Source organism: Mustela lutreola, chromosome 3 (assembly GCF_030435805.1).
Source record: "Mustela lutreola isolate mMusLut2 chromosome 3, mMusLut2.pri, whole genome shotgun sequence".
In the NCBI taxonomy this organism is placed as follows: Eukaryota; Metazoa; Chordata; class Mammalia; order Carnivora; family Mustelidae; genus Mustela; species Mustela lutreola.
In genome coordinates, this window is record NC_081292.1 from 19,829,371 (window position 1) to 19,850,147 (window position 20,777).

The 20,777-nt window shown below is 38.5% G+C and overlaps 1 protein-coding gene across 1 annotated transcript in view; it reads left to right on the forward strand.

Annotated features, from left to right (window-relative positions):
- The window catches only part of TAF2 (TATA-box binding protein associated factor 2), a 91,706-nt gene that overhangs the window by 64,070 nt on the left and 6,859 nt on the right, over window positions 1-20,777 (forward strand). Inside the window, exons 23-25 of the mRNA XM_059165721.1 lie at window positions 3,472-3,701; window positions 5,643-5,748; window positions 15,263-15,385. Coding sequence (XP_059021704.1) covers window positions 3,472-3,701; window positions 5,643-5,748; window positions 15,263-15,385 — 459 coding nt within the window. The remainder of the gene's footprint in view (window positions 1-3,471; window positions 3,702-5,642; window positions 5,749-15,262; window positions 15,386-20,777) is intronic.

Here is a 20,777-nt window from a genome sequence, read left to right on the forward strand (position 1 = left end):
TCCGTTCTTCATGAGTGTTGTTCTTCTGTTTCAGGTAAGCAGGGTGGGTCCCAGAGTATAACCGCTAGTGGGGACAGGATGGGACAGCATTTGACCCGAGAGGAGCAAATAACTGTATTGTTCATATATTATTGAGCATTCCTTGCTGCTTCCGCGATTGGAGCCATGTAAGCTAGAAGAGCGTCTTCAAAATGCTGTAACTGAGGGTAGAAGTCAGGAACTGTTTCAGGGCTTCTCACTAATGGAATTGATTGATTTGAAATCATAGAATTTTAACCTGAGGGGACCTTACGCATTACCTCAGATGTGTGTTCTCCTTTGAGGGCCCAGGCACCTGACGTGCCCAAGATCCCAGAGCCAGCAGGTCATTTAGCAGAAATGTTTTTCCCAGTATGCCTTTCAACTTAGTTTCACTGTATATATATATGTACACATAAGTACATATATATATGGTACAGTGTAGTACAGCCATTTTCAGATTCTGTTCTATGATTTTGAAGTGGATTAGAGCTTTGGTTTTTTTTCTCTTTTGTAATTGCTTTTCATTTTTTAGCTCCCCCTTACCAGCCCTACATTTTAATACATACACATCAGTTCTTTGAGGGAGGAAACACTATCAGTAATTTCCCTCAGGAACAAGACAGTATTCATTCCTCCATCCAAATGAGGATCTACCGAAATCTTTAAAAAATGAAACAAAGTGCGGGGCACCTGGGTGGTTCAGTCGGTTGTGTCTGCCTTTGGTTCAGGTCATGATCTCAAGGTCCTGGGATCGAGCTGGGCGTTGGGCTCCCTGCTGGGCAGGTGATCTCCCTTTCCCTCTGCCCCTCCTCTCAGTCTCGTGCCCATGCACATGCTCTCCCTCCCTCCCACTCTCCGAAATAGATAAAATCTTAAAACAAAACCAGAAAGCCCCAAAATAAAAAGCATCAAAGTTCTTACTCTAGGGGCTCAGTGCATTTAGCAGCCTTCACTGTGCTGCCTAATTATCTTCAAGCTGACTTTTCAAAAAAACAAAACACCCTAGTTCATTTGCTAATAATTTTTTTTTAAACTTAGGAGTTCACACTGAATTGCCTGGCTGGTTTTGATGTCATCCACAACGTAGTTCAGCAGATGTAATTAGGTGATGCCAATCTTCAAGGCTAAGTTTTCTTCCAGTATAAATGTACCCTAAACCGTTCCAGTTTTCTTTGCTGATAAAATGCCTGAGGTTCACTCCTTTACTTGTGACGCCCATGAGTAGATAGTGCTCACTGCTCTGGCAGGATTCCTTTCTTCCCCTCAGAGGTTTGAGCCTATCCAGGCTTCGTAATAAAAGCCTCGGGAATCCAATACCTGCCCTTTGTGGAACCTATGTGTGGAAAATGCTTTGAGGAGGAGAATAGTGGATGCCTACAAAAACTTAAGCAGTGGTAGGCCATTAAAAGGTCCAGATCTCCATATTCCACAGAAAGAACTGGATTTCCAGCATAAAATCCTAACTTTTCAATCCCTACTGTTCTTGCCATGTCTAGTTTCTCTGTAGTTTTTATGGCAAAAACCTTGTCCTCCTTAGGAGCTCTTGCCTTTCTTTCACTTTTAACAGTGCTATTTGTCTGTTACCTTCTCACATAGTAGCAAAGTTAAGATGTCTCAAACAGGATTGATGTTAGCTGTTTCATGTACATCATGTCGGCATGTACATCAGATTTAGGCATGTAAGGTGCCTAGCCCAGTGTCGTATATAGCATGAGCTCTCCGAAATAATATTCCTCCCGTATGAATTTCCTTGGCATAAAATTTATGTCATGTTTATTACCTATTTGAGTATGTCTCATCAGAACCACTACATGACTGATGGCAATTTATTTACTCATTCTAATATTTGTTGAAAACCACAAAACCTAGTATTTATGCTGTCTGAAATTTGCTGTAGCAACCTCTTTTCCTACATTATGGTCCTCCTTTGAAATCACAGTTCTTGATCAAAATTAAGTATTTGTAGGATTTTTCTTATCCAGAAAAATTTGCATATCACTTTTCATTTATTTTAAATTCTGTAATTCACTTTAACTTCTGCCTAGAAGCCATAGCAATTCTTCAACCGTAGGTGACAGATTTTGTCCTTTCAGTCAGTTCCATTTGATTACAGGATCTTCCTGGAGGGCTCTTTTGGGGAAAAAAAGGAAAGTGAGAAAGAACTCTGGTATTGATTTGCTCTCTGATCTGCTATTATATGGGATAAGGTGTAATCTAAGATCAAAACCCTTATTTTGAAGATAAAAAAGACCGAGATTCATCAGAGAAATTGAAAGAACTTGTCTCTAGTCTCTCAATGACTTTAAACCGAATTTCTTCACAGTCAGTCTTCTGGTCAGTATGTGTTTTACCAGCTGTTGCTATCCATGGGATTTGCTTTTTTCTTTAATTTTTATTTTTTAAACAAATACCTAGTAGAGCAACACAAATATAAAGACATTTAGCAAAACATTTTCCTCCTCCTCAATGAAGTTTTGAATCATGTTATTTTAAGTAGTTGTAGGATTTCTTACCATATTTTAAACCATATTTCTTACCATATTTAAAACCATATTTTGACAGGAGAATTTGTTTCAAGTAGTAGGGTTCATAAAGTCTCATGGTATGCTATCTTCCTAATGGGCTGTTCAAGAAGAAAATCCAGCAAGATGAACAGAGAATGAATGAATGTGGAGTAGTTACTGAGGAGGAAGAATTAAAAGGAAGATTTAAAGCCAGAAAAAAGTACTGTTTGGGGAATATTAAATTTTTAGTGACTGTCTAATATGCCTTTGCTAAGAAGAACGGTATAATGGGGATACCTGGGTGGCTCAGTTGGTTCAGCATCTTACTCTTGCTTTCAGCTCAGGTCATGATCTCAGGGTCCTGAGATGGAGCCCCTGGTCAGGCTCCACACTCAGCAGTTAGTCTGCTTCTCTCCCTCTGTCCCTCCCGCTACTCACTTGCACTCTTTCTCTAAAATAAATCTTTAAAAAAAAAAAATGGTATAATGATAACATTTTTTCTAGTTATAAAACTCATTAGCTTCATTCACTGACATTTACTGCTTCCAGGGGCACCTGGGTGGCTCAGTTGGTTAAGTCTCCCGACTCTTGATTTCAGGTCAGGTCATGATCTCAGGCTCATAAGATTGAGCCCCACGTGGGCTCCCCAGTCAGCTTGCGATGCTCTCTCCCTCTCCCCTGCACCCCTGTTCACACGTTTGTGCATGCGCTATCTCTCTCAAATAATTTTTTTTTTTTTAAGAAAAAAAGCATTTACTGCTTCCATAACGATTTCTGAATATCTATGTTAAGTTGCATCTTGAGAGTAAAGGGTTTGCTAGCGGAGCCCAGGTCATTAGATGGCCCCTTGACATCATAATCTTTTCCCCTTTGTAGGTTGTGGAACAGTTAAAAATTTGTGGATAAATGTACATACTGACTTATTTCTTTATTATTTACTTCTTAGGAACGTCACATGACTGGAGGTTACGGTGTGGTGCTGTGGACTTGTACTTCACACTCTTTGGCCTCAGTAGACCTTCCTGCTTGCCCTTACCAGAGCTTGGGTTGGTTCTTAATCTAAAAGAGAAAAAAGCTGTCTTGAATCCGACCATAATTCCAGAGGCCATAGCAGGCAACCAAGAAGCTACGATTAATCCAAGTAGTCACGCACAGCTAGTTGGATTTCCGAACCCTGTAAGAATCCCATGCATTATGGAAGGTGTAGTTTTATCATAGAGGGCTCTCTAGAGAGGAGAATGGCTTTTTTTGACTGGCAGACTTTAAAGCCATGAAGAGTTTCATGTGCCACTTGAAAATAACAGCCAGCCAACAGTAGTTGAGAGCACTCTGGAAAGTGCTCCTGACAAGCTGCACGGCTGCACGTGGCAAATGAGGTCCTGCCAGTCCCTTTTCCCCTTTTGTCACGACCTGGTGTTTTTGTACTTGACTGTTGAATTTCTTCCTCGAGTAGTAGAAAAATAAAATGAATAGTTAATCTGATCTGTATATGCTGTTGGCAAACTATTTGAACACAAGGGCCCTGACTTTGTGTTTTTGTTTTGGTTTGGTTTGGTTTTTTTGCTACTCTGTGTCATACCTAGCACAATTCTAAGCATATGACAAGTGCCTGGCAAATGCTTTTCAAATTACATAACAGTGAATGGTCAGATAAATGAGTAAGCTGCTGATTTGGGAGGATTTGATATGTTACATTTTTATTTATGTATGTGTGTCTGTGTTTGCCTTTTAAAAAAGCTTTTATTTCTAGCTATGCATTAGAAAATTACCAGACTTTTTGCAGAAAGACCTTGAGGAATCATTTTACTGTAATTCAAAGAAAGTTTTCCAGAAATGATTTTCATTTTAATAACAAAATGTCCTTAATAACTCATGCTTCATTTTTCGCCAATATTTAGACCAGATTACTTGCCTGGCAATTCCCTGCTGGTGTTTTGACACTTGAAAACTGAGATTCTCTTCATGCTACTTAGTGATAATTATTTTAAATTTGTTTATTCACCTAGAATTTTCTGGAATAGAGTTGTACGTATTTGTTGTAAATTTGAAATGTATCCTAGAGTTTGGGTTATGAAGAAGTAAGATGATCTTTCCATAGGAAAAAAAGGAGTCTCATTAATGTGCTCTTTCAAATCTGAATATTTACAAAGTTGTAGACATAAGTATGTTTCTAATTCTTGCCCATTTATGTTAACTTATTCACATTCATTCTTGGAGTCTTCAGAAGAGGAGGAAATGATACCAAAAGATACATTCTTTTGGGAAAGCTCTAGAAGTTTGCTTATATACCTCCCATCTCCCCCTAAAAAGACCAGCAGACAAGAAAAGGTGAAGATTATTTTAAGCCCATTGCTGATAATTTTTAGGCACTGGGCATGTTCTAATCTGCATGGTTGCTGTAGCTATTAGTGTTCAGCTATAATATGAGCTACTTGTCTTCAGAAATCTAATTTTGATCTTGAATATTGCCGCAGGAAGATGATCACCTTGCCAAGGAAGCAACATGTAATATGTCAGCTCATCAGCAGGGAGTGAAGAGGAAGGCTGATACACCACTGGGGTCCCCACTAGAACCTGGTCAAATACTGGAGAAGAATGAGGATAGCAGTAAAGTCAAACTCAAAATCAGAGTAAGAAATACAGGTTCAACCTGTATTAATAGTGTAGGATATTCACCTTCTTATAAATCTTTTTGAATACTTCCATTGGTTTTTCCTTAGCAGGAACAGATGGGGCAGACTGACTCATAAAAGAACCCAAATGTCCATTTAAGATCTTCCATCTGATTATTTAACTTCTATTATCACATACTTCTTCTCTCTTTTGGGGGAGGAACTATGTGTGTGTTGTCTACCATGGCTCACTCCCTCTCCCTACAACATAGGAGTAGATTTTAGTTGCTGTTTCATTTCCAGTAATATCCATTCAGCTTCTTTTAAAGGCTGGCCCACTTAATTTTTTCTTACTCGTAGTACTTTTTGAGAAAAAGACTACTTTTCCTTTTAAGATGTGGGGGTATGTTCTGTGGCCTCTCTGCTACCTTTCCTAAGAGCTAAGATCCAAATGTAAAGCGATGTAATAGCTCTTTTTCTGCTTTGTTTTGTGTGTGTGTTTTAGTTTTCAAATTCTCAAGATGAGGAGGAAATTGACATGGACACAGTTCATGATAGCCAGGCGTTCATTTCCCATCATTTGAACATGCTTGAAAGGCCATCGACTCCAGGTAAGACTGGTGTACAGTAATCAGGATGTGATGAAGAGAGTTCTCCTGGTACTGCTGTTCTAAGACCTCTTGCTTTATTTACAAGTGAACAGCTATAAAGTTGAAAAGTAGGTAGTATCAAATACTAGATTGTACCAGATTATAATGCATATTAGCAAAGGAATAAGGATTTTTAAAGGATTTTTAAAAATTATGTTTCATTTTGGTCCTTTTTAAGTATTTGGCATACTTCTGGATTTATTTTTTATAATTAAATTTTGTTTATTTTTTTATAAACATATAATGTACTTTTGTCCCCAGGGGTACAGGTCTGTGAATCGCCAGGTTTACACACTTCATAGTACTCTCCCATAGCACATAGCCTCCCCAATGTCCATAACCCCACCCCCCTCTCCCAGCTCCCCTCCCCCCAGCAACCCTCAGTTTGTTTTGTGAAATTAAGAGTCACTTATGGTTTGTCTCCCTCCCAGTCCCATCTTGTTTCATTTATTCTTTTCCTACCCCCACAAGTTCCCCACGTTGCATCTCCACTTCTTCATATCAGGGAGATCATATGATAGTTGTCTTTCTCCGATTGACTTATTTCTCTAAGCGTAATACCCTCTAGTTCCATCTGTGTCATCGCAAATGGCAAGATTTCATTTCTTTTGATGGCTGCCTAGTGTTCCATTGTGTGTGTGTGTGTGCGCGCGTGTGTGTGTGTATATATATATATATATATACATATATACCACATCTTCTTTATCCATACATCTATTGATGGACATCTAGGTTCTTTCCATAATTTGGCTATTGTGAACATTGTGAACATTGCTGCTATAAACATTCGGGTGCACGTGCCCCTACGGATCACTACAGTAGTGCAATTGCTAGGTTACAGGGTAGCTCTATTTTTTGAGGAACCTCCATGCTGTTTTCCAGAGTGGTGGCACCAGCTTGCATTCCCACCAGCAGTGGAGAAGGGTTCCTCTTTCTCTGCATCCTTGCCAGCATCTGTCATTTCCTGACTTGTTAATTTTAGCCGTTCTGACTGGTGTGAGGTGGTATCTCACTGTGGTTTTGATTTGTATTTCTCTGATGCCGAGTGATGTGGAGCACTTTTTCATGTGTCTGTTGGCCATCTGGATGTCTTCTTTGCAGAAATGTCTGTTCATGTCCTCTGCCCATTTCTTGATTGGATTATTTGTTCTTTGGGTATTGAGTTTGCTAAGCTTTTTATAGATTTTGGATACTAGCCCTTTATCTGATATGTCGTTTGCAAATATCTTCTCCCATTCTGTCAGTTGTCTTTTGGTTTTGTTAACTGTTTCCTTTGCTATGCAAAAGCTTTTGATCTTGATGAAATCCCAATAGTTCATTTTTGTCCTTCCTTCCCTTGCTTTTGATGATGTTCCCAGGAAGAAGTTGCTGTGGCTGAGGTCAAAGAGGTTGCTGCCTGTGTTCTCCTCAAGGATTTTGATGGATTCCTTTCTCACATTGAGGTCCTTCATCCATTTTGAGTCTATTTTCGTGTGTGGTGTAAGGAAATGGTCCAATTTCATTTTTCTACATATGGCTGTCCAATTTTCCGAACACCATTTGTTGAAGAGGCTAATTTTTTCCCATTGGACATTCTTTCCTGCTTTGTTGAAGATTAGTTGACCATAGAGTTGAAGGTCTATTTCTGGGCTCTCTGTTCTGTTCCACTGATCTATGTCTGTTTTTGTGCCAGTGCTATACTGTCTTGATGATGACAGCTTTGTAATAGAGCTTGAAGTCTGGAATTGTGATGCCACCAACTTTGGCTTTCTTTTTCAATATTCCTTTGGCTATTTGAAGTCTTTTCTGGTTCCATATAAATTTTAGGATTATTTGTTTCATTTCTTTGAAAAAAATGGATGGGATTTTGATAGGGATTGCATGAAATGTGTAGATTGCTTTAGGTAGCATAGACATTTTCACAATATTTATTCTTCAATCCAGGAGCATGGAACATTTTTCCATTTCTTTGTGTCTTCCTCAATTTCTTTCATGAGTACTTTATAGTTTTCTGACTATGGATTCTTTGCCTCTTTTGTTAGGTTTATTCCTGGGTATCTTATGGTTTTGGGTGCAACTATAAATGGGATTGACTCCTTAATTTCTCTTTCTTCTGTCTTGTTGTTGGTGTAGAGAAATGCAACTGATTTCTGTGTATTGATTTTATATCCTGACACTTGACTGAATTCCTGTACAAGTTCTAGCAGTTTTGGAGTGGAGTCTTTTGGTTTTTCCACATATAGTATCATATCATCTGCAAAAAGTGATAGTTTGACTTCTTTGCCGATTTGGATGCCTTTCATTTCTTTTTGTTGTCTGATTGCCGAGACTAGGACTACTAGTACTATGTTGAATAGCAGTGGTGATAATGGACATCCCTGCTGTGTTCCTGACCTTAGTGGAAAAGCTTTCAGTTTTTCTCCATTGAGAATGATATTTGCTGTGGGTTTTTCATAGATTGCTTTGATAATATTGAGGTATGTGCCCTCTATCCCTACACTTTGAAGAGTTTTGTTCAGGAAGGGATGCTGTACTTTGTCAAATGCTTTTTCAGCATCTATTGAGAGTATTATATGGTTCTTGTTCTTTCTTTTATTAATGTGTTGTATCACATTGATTGATTTGTAGTTGTTGAACCAACCTTGCAGCCCTGGAATAAATCGCACTTGGTCATGGTGAATAATCTTTTTAATGTAATGTTGGATCCTATTGGCTAGTATTTGATGAGAATTTTCGCATCTGTGTTCATCAAGGATATTGGTCTGTAATTCTCTTTTTTGATGGGATCCTTGTCTGGTTTGGGGATCAAGGTGATGCTGGCCTCATAAAATGAGTTTGGAGGTTTTCCTTCCATTTCTATTTTTTGGAACAGTTTCAGGTAAATAGGTATTAATTCATCTTTAAATGTTTGGTAGAATTCCCCTGGGAAGCCGTCTGGCCCTTGGCTTTTGTTTGTTTGGGGATTTCTGATGACTGTTTCAATCTCCTTACTGGTTATAGGTCTGTTCAGGTTTTCTGTTTCTTCCTGGTTCAGTTGTGGTAGTTTATATGTCTCCAGGAATGCATCCATTTCTTCCAGATTGTCAAATTTGTTGCCATAGAGTTGTTTATAATATGTTCTTATAATTGTTTGTATTTCTTTGGTGTTGGTTGTGATCTCTCCTCTTTCATTCATGATTTTATTTTTTTGGGTTCTTTCTCTTTTCTTTTTGATAAGTCTGGCCAGGGCTTTATCAATGTTATTAATTCTTCAAAGAACCAGCTCCTAGTTTCATTGATTTGTTCTGTTGTTTTTTTGGTTTCTATTTCATTGATTTCTGCTCTGATCTTTATGATTTTTCTTCTCCTGCTGGGTTTAGGGTTTCTTGTTCTTTCTCTAGCTCCTTTAGGTATAGGGTTAGGTTGTGTATTTGAGACCTTTCTTGTTTCTTGAGAGAGTCTTGTACCGTGATATATTTTCCTCTCAGGACTGCCTTTGCTGTGTCCCACAGATTTTGAACTGTTGTGTTTTCATTATCATTTGTTTCCATGAATTTTTTCAATTCTTCCTTAATTTCTTTGTTGACCCATTCATTCTTTAGAAGGATGCTGGTTAGTCTCCATGTATTTGGGTTCTTTTCAAATTTCCTCTTGTGATTGAGTTCCAGCTTCAGAGCATTGTGGAATGAAAATATGCAGGGAATGATCCCAATCTTTTGATACCGGTTGAGACCTGATTTGTGACCCAGGATGTGATCTATTCTGGAGAATGTTCCATGTGCACTAGAAAAGAATGTGTATTCTGTTGCCTTGGGATGAAATGTTCTGAATAGATCTGTGATGTCCATCTGGTCCAGTGTGTCATTTAAGGCCTTTATTTCCTTGTTCAACTTTTGCTTGGATGATCTGTCCATTTCAGTGAGGGGAGTGTTAAAGTCCCCTACTATTATTGTATTATTGTCTATGTGTTTCTTTGATTTTGTTATTAATTGGTTTATATAGTTGGCTGCTCCCATGTTAGGGACACAGATATTTAAAATCGTTAGATCTTATTGTACAGACCCTTTGAGTATGATATAGTGTCCTTCCTCATCTCTTGTTATATATAGTCTTTGGCTTAAAATCTAATTGATCTGATAGAAGGATTGCCACCCCAGCCTTCTTTTGATGTCCATTAGCATGGTAAATTGTTTTCCACCTCCTCACTTTAAATCTGGAGATGTCTTTGGGTATAAAATGAGTTTCTTGTAGGCAGCATATTGATGGTTTTGTTTTTTTACCCATTCTGATACCTTGTGTGTTTTGATTGGGGCTTTTAGCCCATTAACATTCAGGGTAACTATTGAGAGATATGAATTTAGTGCCATTGTATTGCCTGTAAGGTGACTGTTACTGTATATTGTCTCTGTTCCTTTCTGATCTACTACTTTTGGGGTCTCTCTTTGCTTAGAGGACCCCTTTCAGTATTTTCTGTAGAGCTGATTTGGTATTTGCAAATTCTTTCAGTTTTTGTTTGTCCTGGAAACTTTTTATCTCTCCTTCTATTTTCAGTGATAGCCTAGCTGGATATAGTATTCTTGACTGCATGTTTTTCTCATTTTGTGCTCTGAATATATCATGCCAGTTCTTTCTGGCCTGCCAGGTCTCTGTGGATAAGTTGGCTGCCAATCTAATGCTTTTACCTTTGTATGTTAGATACTTCTTTTCCTGTGCTGCTTTTAGGATTTTCTCTCTGTCACTTAAGACTTTTAAATTTTACTATTAGGTGACAGGGTGTGGACCTATTCTTACGGATTTTGAGGGGGGTTCTCTGCACCTCCTGGATTTTGATGCTTGTTCCCTTTGCTGTATTAGGGAAATTCTCTACAATAATTCTCTCTAATATACCTTCTGCTCCCCTCTCTCTTTCTTCTTCTTTTGGAATCCCAATTATTCTAATGTTGTTTCATCTTATGGTGTCACTTATCTCTCGAATTTTCCCCTCGTGGTACGGTATTTGTCTTTTTTGCTCAGCTTCTTTATTCTCTGTCATTTGGTCTTCTATATCACTAATTCTTTCTTCTTCCTCATTTATCCTAGCAGTAAGAGCCTCCATTTTTTATTACACCTCATTAATAGCTTTTTTGATTTCAACTTGGTTAGATTTTAGTTCTTTTATTTCTCCAGAAAGGGTTTTTATCTCTCCAGAGAGCGTTTCTCTAATATCTTCCAAGCCTTTTTCAAGCCCAGCTAGAACCTTGAGAATCGTCATTCTGAACTCTAGAACTGCCTTATTACCAATGTCTGTATTGATTAGGTCCCTAGCCTTTGGTATTGCCTCCTGTTCTTTTTCTTTTGTGTGTGTGTGGTGAGTTTTTCCGCCTTGTCATTTTGTCCAGATAAGAATATATGAAGGAGCAAATAAAATACTAAAAGGGTGGCAAAGACCCCAGGAAAATGTGCTTTAGCCAAATCAGAAGAGACCCCAAATCATGGTTGGGGAGAAAGGGAATAAAAAGTTCAGAAAGAAAAGAAAAAGAAAAGAAAGAAAGAAAGCAAATTTTAAAAATATATAAAAAAGAAAAATATATATATATTAGACTGGTGACTAGAACAGGGTCACCCACTTAATTTTGGGATTATTTTGGTCTCTTAGAAGAAACTACCTCCCAAAATGTTAAAGAATGAAAAACATATGTAAGGGTAAACACAATGAAGGGATGGAATATGCCTATAAAGATGAAAAAAAAATTTTTTTTATTTTTAATTTCTAAAAAGGGAGTTGATTAAGTTGGTTGGGAGACTAAAGAAAAAGAAAGTGGAGAGATTTTGCTCAGGCTGGAGACTAGATCAAGCCTTGAGCTAGATTTAGGGCATATTTTGATCTATTAGAAGAAGTTCTACCCCAAATTTTTTAGAAGAAAAAACCCTATATATATACAAAAAATAAAAAGTTAGATACAATGAAGGATAAAATATGACTATAATAATGAAGTTTCAAACGATTATTATTTTTTTTAAATGAAAGGTATTGTTAAGATAAACTAGTTTAAAAACATTAAAAGAGGAAAGGGTAAAAGTTAAAAAAAATTTAGAAGAAGAGAAAACTGCAAGACTAAGGAATCATGGGGAGAAAGCCATGAATTCCATGCTTTGCTTTCTCCTCCTCTGTAATTCTGCTGTTCTCCTTGGTACGTGAACTTGGTCTTGACTGGATTTCTTGTTGATCTTCTGGGGGAGGGGCCTGGTATAGTGATTCTCAAGTGTCTTTGCCCCAGGCGGAATTGCACTGCCCTTACCCAGGCTAAGTAATCTGCTCGGGTTCACTTTTGGGAGCTTTTGTCCCCTGAGCACTTTCCATAGAGTTCCGGAGGGCGGGGATGAAAATGGCGGCCTCCCGGTCTCCAGCCCAGAGGAGCCGAGAGCTCAGGGCCCCACTCCTCTGTGCGCCCTCAGAGACAAGCGCTCAATCACTCCCATGTCCCTGGCCTCTGGCTGTGCTCTGAGCTCACCGAGCCTGCGACCGGTTCAAGGTAACCCTGAGCTGAGAGCTCACTCCTTGGCTCTGTCTCTGTAGCCGGCTTCCCCGTTCTAATACCTGCAAGCTCTGTGACACTCAGACACCCCCGATCCTTCTGTGACCCCGCCAGACCTGGGGCCATGCTGACCCCGCCTGGGCTTCACCCCAGTTTAGCCTCTGGAGTGAGGTCCCTCAGCGGAACAGACTTTTAAAAGTCTTGATGTTGTGCTCCGTTGCTCCGCCGCTTGCTGGGAGCTGGCCCTCCCACTGCAGTCTATCTTCCCATGGCTTTGGATTCACTTCTCCACCATTCCTACCTTTCAGAAAGTGGTCGATTTTCTGTTTCTAGAATTGTTGCTGTTCTTCTCTTCGGTCTCCTGTTGGATTTGTAGGTGTTTGCCATGGATTGATAAGCTACCTAGCTGATCTCCTGCTACCTGATGTAGTCTGATCTCCTGCTACCTGATGTAGTCTCAGCCTGCTACTTCTCTGCCATCTTGACTCCTCCTCCTGGATTTGTGGGTTTTTTTTAATTCATTCAACAATTCTACCAGTAGCTTTAAGGGTTCCCCCCCAAGCTTTTTTTTTTTTTTTTTTTTTTTTGTAGTTGACTTAACTTCAAAATAAAATACCAGATCTATTTTCTTTTTAATAATGTAATCATAATTTTAAACTTTGAAGCAATGCCTCCCATAACACTGCTTTCTCTTTTTGCCTGCCTAGAGATATTTGCATGCATTTCTCAAACATCATAATCTTTCCTTTTGAAAATAGTACCGGAGGGTGCCTGGGTGGCTCAGTGGGTTAAGCCATTGCCTTCGGCTCAGGTCATGATCTCAGGGTCCTGGGATCGAGTCCCCAGATCGGGCTCTCTGCTCAGCAGGGAGCCTGCTTCCTCCTCTCTCTCTCTCTGTCTGCCTCTCTGCCTACTTGTGATCTCTCTCTGTCAAATAAATAAATAAAATCTTAAAAAATAAAAAAGAAAAGAAAATAGTACCGGAGATAGTATTGGGTTGATAGACTATAATGTACCTTATTTTTCTGTGTTGGTAGGTGTTTAGGCCTAGTTTCAAGTATTTTTTTTATTATAGGTAATTCTGCACTGAATATCTTCATACAGAAGCTTTTGTTTCTTTATATTCTTTGGGTAAATTTCCCAAAATATGTTATTAGTGAAAAGATTAGTTTTAACTGTATTGTGAGATACTTACCTAAGGAAGATTTTCACAGTTGTAGATATATTGGGCCGAATATTTATGAAGAGTAAATACCTAGTTTATGTTATCATTTTATAACTTTTAGGGATAAAACGTTGTTGTAACTTGCATGTAAGGTATGAAATACAGTAATAAAACAAATACCGGAAACGTACTCTCCATTCTAACCTGTGTCTTGGGCTCCATGCCAGGGTCATTCCCTCTGTGCCTCTTTCTGGTTCTGTTCACCTGCTTTTGCACTAGAAGTAAAAACTATCTTCAGTTTCCTTTTTTACTTTTTCTTAATCATTCTGTTGCTTTTCTTTATAGTATGCCACATAAATACAGGATTTCCTTGCACTTGTTTTTTTAATTTTATGAAAATGGTATGATACCAGTGTGGCTTAACTTTTCTCAGTGAACATTATGCTTCTAAAGTCATCCATGTTGATATGTAAGATGGAATTTATTAATTTTCATTTATTTATCCTTTATCATTTTTGTATGCATAGTACTGTTTTGTTACCACTGTAATAACTTAAAAGGTACTTGTTAATTAATTGTAAATGATAAATCAAGTTTAGTTTACTTTTTTTTTTTTTTTTTAATAATCTCTAGGCCCAATGTGGGCTTGAACTCAGTGATACCAAGATCAAGAGTCATATTATGCTTTATTGACTGAGCCAGCCAGACACCCTCAAGTTTACTTTATAATTCATTTTTTATTGGAAATATGAGTATTTTTCTTTTTTATTTTTTTTTCTGGGTACTGTTCCTGTTTTCTTTTTTTTGAAAAAAAGGGAGTATTTATTTATACTCCATACTGATTATCTTTTTATGACCTTTATGTTTAAATGATATTTTTTTCTTTTTTCTTCTTGTTTTTCTTTCTTGCTATATTTGTGCAAAGGCCTCCTTACCTACCTTGGTCTGCTTTTTATTAAATTTTAGTTTTGAGACAAAAATTATTTTTCACTATTTAGGGATCTGAGATAAGCTAGTAGAATTTGAGAACTGACTTCAGGTAGAAGAATATGAGCCTGAGATACATTTGAAAACTGAAAGGTCATGAATTCTTAATCTTTTCTGATTTAAGAGATCTTAACAACTATTTATCTGTTCAATCCATTTTATAGATAAGTAAACTTAAGAGAGAAGTATAAGGTCACTTGCTCTAAATGATGTACTCAGGTATCAGCTGAGGTCTAGACTCATAGCCAGCTCAGATCTAGACTGACCTTAGAACTTTTCCAAGTGACAAATAAAGGACTTGAGACACGATGACATAATGTCTTACCTGGATTATCTAATTTGTTGATAATTTGGAATCAGAGCCAAGGTTTCCTGATAGCTCCTCCAGTGCTGTCCACATCATGCCATTAAAACATTTCCTGTTTGAAATGTCTTCTGTAACCCCTAGATTACTTTTACCTTTTTCTTGAGTAAATATTACAATAGAATTTATCAGCAAATTTTCAGGGGAGCAAAGAAACTTGACTATATGCAAAATTCCACACACATAATATAAAATACGGTTTCCACCTCAAATATAGAATCCACTTTATGTACTTAGCAGGCCAGTCACACTTCACTGTCTTTCCTGAGTATGTGTTGTTCTTAGACTTAAGCATATAGGAATCATGACAAAGGATTAAAATCAAATGGGATCTTTAGTAGTTAGGAGTATTCTTTTTATTATTAGAATTCTACTATTGAACTGCTTCTGGTTTTAAGGATAACCGATAAAAGCAGGTCAAGCTTTTTTCTTCTTTTAGTAAACCAAGAAATAAATACCTCTTTTCCCTCTTCCTTGGCATTCTAGGGCTCTCTAAATACCGGCCAGCCAGCTCCCGATCTGCTTTAATACCCCAACACTCACCAGGCTGCGATGGCACACCCACCACAAAACCCCAGTGGAGTATGGAACTTGCACGGAAGGGAACAGGTGAAATTATTATTACTATTATTATTTTGCTCAAGAACAAAGCTACAAACTTTACAGAGTTTATCAACTTAAAAAAATACATGAAAAATACAGATCTAGGGACTTGCTTTTCTTGCAACACATTGACTTTGTTTTATCTAACATAAAGAATATTTGATTTATTTAGTTTGAAGTAGGCTCTGGACCCAGCTTGGAGCCCAGCATGGAACTTGAACTCACGACCCTGAGATCAAGACCTAAGCTGAGTTGGACATTTAACCAACTGAGCTACCCAGGTGCCCCTAAGAATATTTTAGACTAGACTTTTTACTTTTTGAAAATAGTGCATTCCTATCATATAAAACTTGGAAGTGAGAAAAGAGTTGAAAGGAGAAAAAAAAAATCATCCCTCATTATACCATTTAAAAATACCCATTATTGCTCTTTTTTTGCAATGATTTTTCTTAGAGTATTATAACATTAAAAATGCCAGCGTCAGTAGACACCATCAGATCTGCACCTTTCACATTCTTTTGAAAAATGGGAAAGTCACCCACTTATTTCTCCTTTCCTCTCCCCCTGAAAATTTTATAATTGTTCATCCGTAGTCAGTCCTGAAGACTAGATGCCATACTATGAAACTAGGATGTTCTATCTTTTCAGTTATTAAATACTAATTGGGTTTAAGTTTATGAAAAATATTCCAGTTCAGATGTGTTTTTTACCTGTTCTGTTTTACATTGTCTTCCGCTACTATGTTTTTAGTTGCTTACTAAAAAAAAAAAAAAGATTGTAATCTAGATAACGAGTAAGCATTCAGTGCTGTTGAGCAAAGATTCAGTCCTCAAGTTTTGGAAGAACAGGGAGTGAAAAACAGGATACATAAGCGAAATTATTTTTAAAGAATAGTTTTTCCAAAAGTCATCAGTCAGATTTTAAGATGCTAACAGATGGATTTTGCTTACATAAACCATATTTTTATGATACAAACAAAAGAGTAACTGTTTATTGATTTGAGGAGCTGAAGGTCAACTTTGATTAAATCAAACCAAAGCAACATCTCAGAATATTCTGGTATTGAGAGCCCAGACTGTTGCTTTCTTATATCTCTCTGTGTGCTGCTCTATACATTTACTCATATTGATTCATACAGAATTTATTTCAGAAGGAAATCAGCTGGAGACCTTATCACTTCGTTTGATAAGTGAATTTTGACATTTCTTGGCCTTGGCAATTTTGTATTCTCTTGGTTTTATTTTTGATTTTGGTTAATTTTGCTTTATTACCATTATACTTATTAAAATTTTACTAAACATGAAAACTTTCCCACATTTTTAATTACATTAGCACTCAGGGTGTTTCAGACCTCTTGCTATAGTTTGAGAGTAATGTTTCTGCCTGTTGCATGAATTCCTATTCCAGAGAAGAATCTGAGTATGCTTGGTTTTTCTTTGTGATGTGGCACTCTCACTAACACCTTTTTGTGCCAACTGATGTGCCGTTGTATCATAGTGTCATATCGCTTTAAAAAACCCATCTTTACTGTTTTGTGGAATCTTACTTTACTAGGTCTTGTAGTTCTCATGACATTGTGTGGGAAGATTAGGAAGAGGATACGCAGGGCTAATGCTGGGAAATAGGAATGTTAACTTTGGTTGCTAGGACCCTTTTATGACATGAGGCAACACATATACCAGTATATTATTTAGACTGATCTATAAAACCTTAATTGTGAATATATTTTTAAAGTGCTTTTGTAATTTTCTTTAAATATGTTTAGGCTATTTGGTACCCTGTGGCCAGTGAGCAAGTCTTAAAGTTCAATAGTGATATTATGAGAATTTAGAAAACCTTCATTTTACAAATGGTTCCTGAAGATTATCTGTACATGTATTTATTTTGGAATTTTAAGTGTGGTTTTCCCATAGACACATTGTTACATTTGATAGGTAACTCCCAAACTAGCCTACAAAGTTAAAATCTCTTTTAAGGTACACCATACATGAAGAATAAAAGTCAGACTTAGCCACTGTGTGTAACAATGTTTTTGATAGAAGGGGCACTTAGAGCTCCATCTTTTGGGATGTTAGAAGCACAACTTCAGCCCAGCTCAAAATTGGCAGTAAAACGGGAACTTCCTCTCTTCCTGCCTCCCAGAAGGAGCCAGGGTCCCTTGTGGTGGTAGCTAGTCTGGCCTGGGGTTGTGAGTGGAGGGCTGAGAAGAGGAGGTGTAGAACCAGTTTAAGTAAGGGAAGCAGTGACCTCTCTTCGTTCTCTAAGGGATTCTAGATTAGAGTTCACAAATGACCCTTATTTGGAACCTTCCTCAGCACATCCAACTGAGGGACCTTTTTTTTTTTTTTAAATTAAGATTTTATTTGTTTATTTGACAGGGAAAGAGAGAACATAAGCAGGAGGAGTGGGAGAGGGAGAAGCAGGCCTCCCTCAGAGCAGGGAGCCTGACTCGGGCCTGATCCCAGGACCCTGGGACCATGACCCGACCTGAAGGCAGACGCCTAATGACTGAGCCACCCAGATGCCCCCAACTGAGGCATCTTTTACTTGGTCTATAGAAGTCTTGGAAAAATTTTTGAAGTAGTTTACTAAAAAGAGATTACACATAAAAATGTCGATTTCTAGCTTCTATCAGAAAAGGGTTAACTGAGAGGTCCTCTTAAGCTGGCATGTGCCTTCCATTTTGTGTTGTGCTTGGAATAGTGCTTACTCATTTATGCTGTCTCCTTCGGTCCAAGGCTTTTGAGGCTGGGCGCCCTGCTTCTCTGGGATGAATTCTGAGATGGCTCCCTTAGAGCCAACAAACCGGTGATAATTGAGAACTGGCATGTGTTGCAGATGTCATCTGGGGCGTGGGGGATAGAGAACAAATGGGGCTGTAGGTAAAATAAAGAAGAGGTGGAAACTTTTAAGTGGTGGAGAGGTCATATTTTCTGGTTTGTTCTTTTTTCCCTCCAGTTTTCTCATTCCTTGCTTATGATAGAAGAATATTTTAGGGATGATATGTGTGACAGGTTAAGCCATTTGGGTGTAAGAAAAGAGAAGTGGCAGGGATATTTTCCTTCCTTCCTTTACTGTCACCTCCCCCCAACCCCGGCCAGCCACTCCCGGAGGCAAGGAACCGAGGCCTTAGAGCCTCCCAAGATTTCTCCCCCACTGCAGCTGTGATGCCTGTCTATCTTCCAAGTTGCTGGGAGGCTTGTGATGAAGCACAGAGGAGGGACAGGCACAGGGGCAGAGGGAAATCCCTCGTGCTTTCTGTGGGGCAGAAAGAAAGGAGAGTTCCTGTAGTTTTGCCGAGCTGGGACTCCTGTGTTGTGTAGCACCTAGCATAAGTCAGAAAAGCACTGTGCTAGTGCACGAACTCTTTCCCACAAAAAGATACATATATATCTTGAGAGTACTGGTTCTTTCTTTTGAAACTCTAATATGAAAAACAGACTTGTTTTTTAACTTAAATTTTAAAATTTGCTCACTTTATTTTTTACAGTGATCTAAAGAATCCAAAGACTAGACTTCATACTTTTCCTAATAAAGACTGCAGGTTTTGTGTTAAGTTTAAACATATACCTAATGTGAACGAATTTAAGAGAATTAGCAGGTTACTGACTGTTAATAACACTTTAATCAGATGGGCTGAGAAGCTTCTACATTAGCCCTCTATTAAGTACTGTTTGGTTTATTTTGCATTTGTTAAATTGACTGCAGCTAAAATCCTTATCCATAGTGCATTTTACTAGATCTCTAGGAAAGATTTAATGTTGGGTAAAACAACAAAACAGAGCATTAGTGGGCACCTAGGTGACTTAGTCATTAAGTGTCTGCCTTTGGCTCAGGTCATAATGCCAGGGTCCTGGGACGGAGCCCCACATTGGGCTCCCCACTCTGCAGGAAGCCTGCTTCTCTCTCCTCCACTCCCCCTGCTTGTGTTCCCTCTCTCGCTATCTCTCTCTGTCAAATAAGTTAAAAAAAAAAAAAAAAAGTTAATTAAAGTGAGATTGTTATAAAAAAAAGAAAAGACCATGTGTTTTTTCTTTTCATATAACATGAAATAGGAAAATATATTCTGAATTATATATATCCTTTTTTTGATATATGTGCTATCTATCATAGAGACATATCTTTCAGGTCACTGAAAGGACTTTCTTAAGCTTAAAATGAGTGCTGCCTCACCTTGGGTGGGCCTCAAGTTCCCAGGAATCTGATAAACCCCTGAAATGATAGTGTAAAATTATGTTTGTAAATGTGTCTTAGGGATGGTAATATATGCATTTTTCTCAGTAGAGATTCTAAACATGACCTCATGCTAATGTGAAAGTCAACTCCTATGTGCCCCAAATCCAACTGTTAATACAGTTCCACATGGGAAGGAATTTGTACTTTCTTATCACCTTGGCTTTGACCTGGTAAAATTATCCAGGAAAGAGAGATTGGGCAAACAAACATAAAAATATATTTTGTTGGGGGTCCTGGGTGGCTCAGTCAGTGGGTCTGACTCTTGATTTCACCTCAGGTCATGATCTCTCAGGATTACGAGGTTGAGCCCTGCCTTGTTGTCAGGCTCAGCGGGGAGTCAAGCTTGAACTTCTCTCTCTCCGTCCCTCTGCGCCACCTCCTCCCACCCCGCACACGTACATGTTTTCTCTCTCAAATAATCTCAGTATATAGAAATAGATATTGTCTATAATAAGTGAAAACTTTAAGAGCTAAGGGGTGGTGGTGGTGATGGAGTAGCATTAGGTTTTATCAGAGGTTCTGCTGTTAAAGGGCACTATTCCAGCGAATATTTTTGTATATGTGTCTTTGAACATATGCATGAGCACATTTGTTGTGGGATAGATTTCTATTTATTTGACACAGAGAGATCACAAGTAGGCAGAGAGGCAGGCAGAGAGAGAGGGAAGCAGACTCCCCGCCGAGCAGAGAGCCCGACACGGGGCTCTGTCCCAGGATCCTGGGATCATGACCTGAGCCTAAGGCAGAGGCTTTAACCCACTGAGCCACCCAGGTGCCCCTGTGGGATAGATTTCTAGAACTGAATGTTCTAAATCACAAAGTATGGGCGTTTAGCATTTTCATGGATAGTATTCAACTGCCTTAACTTCTCCTTTTAAAAAACACTTTATTATGGGGCGGGCCTGGGTGGCTCAGTGGGTTAAGCCTCTGCCTTCGGCTGAGGTCATGATCCCAGGGTCCTGGGATCGAGCCCCGAGTCGGGCTCTCTGCTCAGGGGGAAGTCTGCTTCTCCACCCCTCTCTCTGCCTGCCTGTCTGCCTACTTGTGATCCCTGACTGTCAAATAAATAAATAAAATTAAATAAAAATAAAACAAAAAACACTTTATTATGGAAAGCTGTGAAGGCGTCAGACTAGTGTAATGAACCCCATCCATCCGTTAC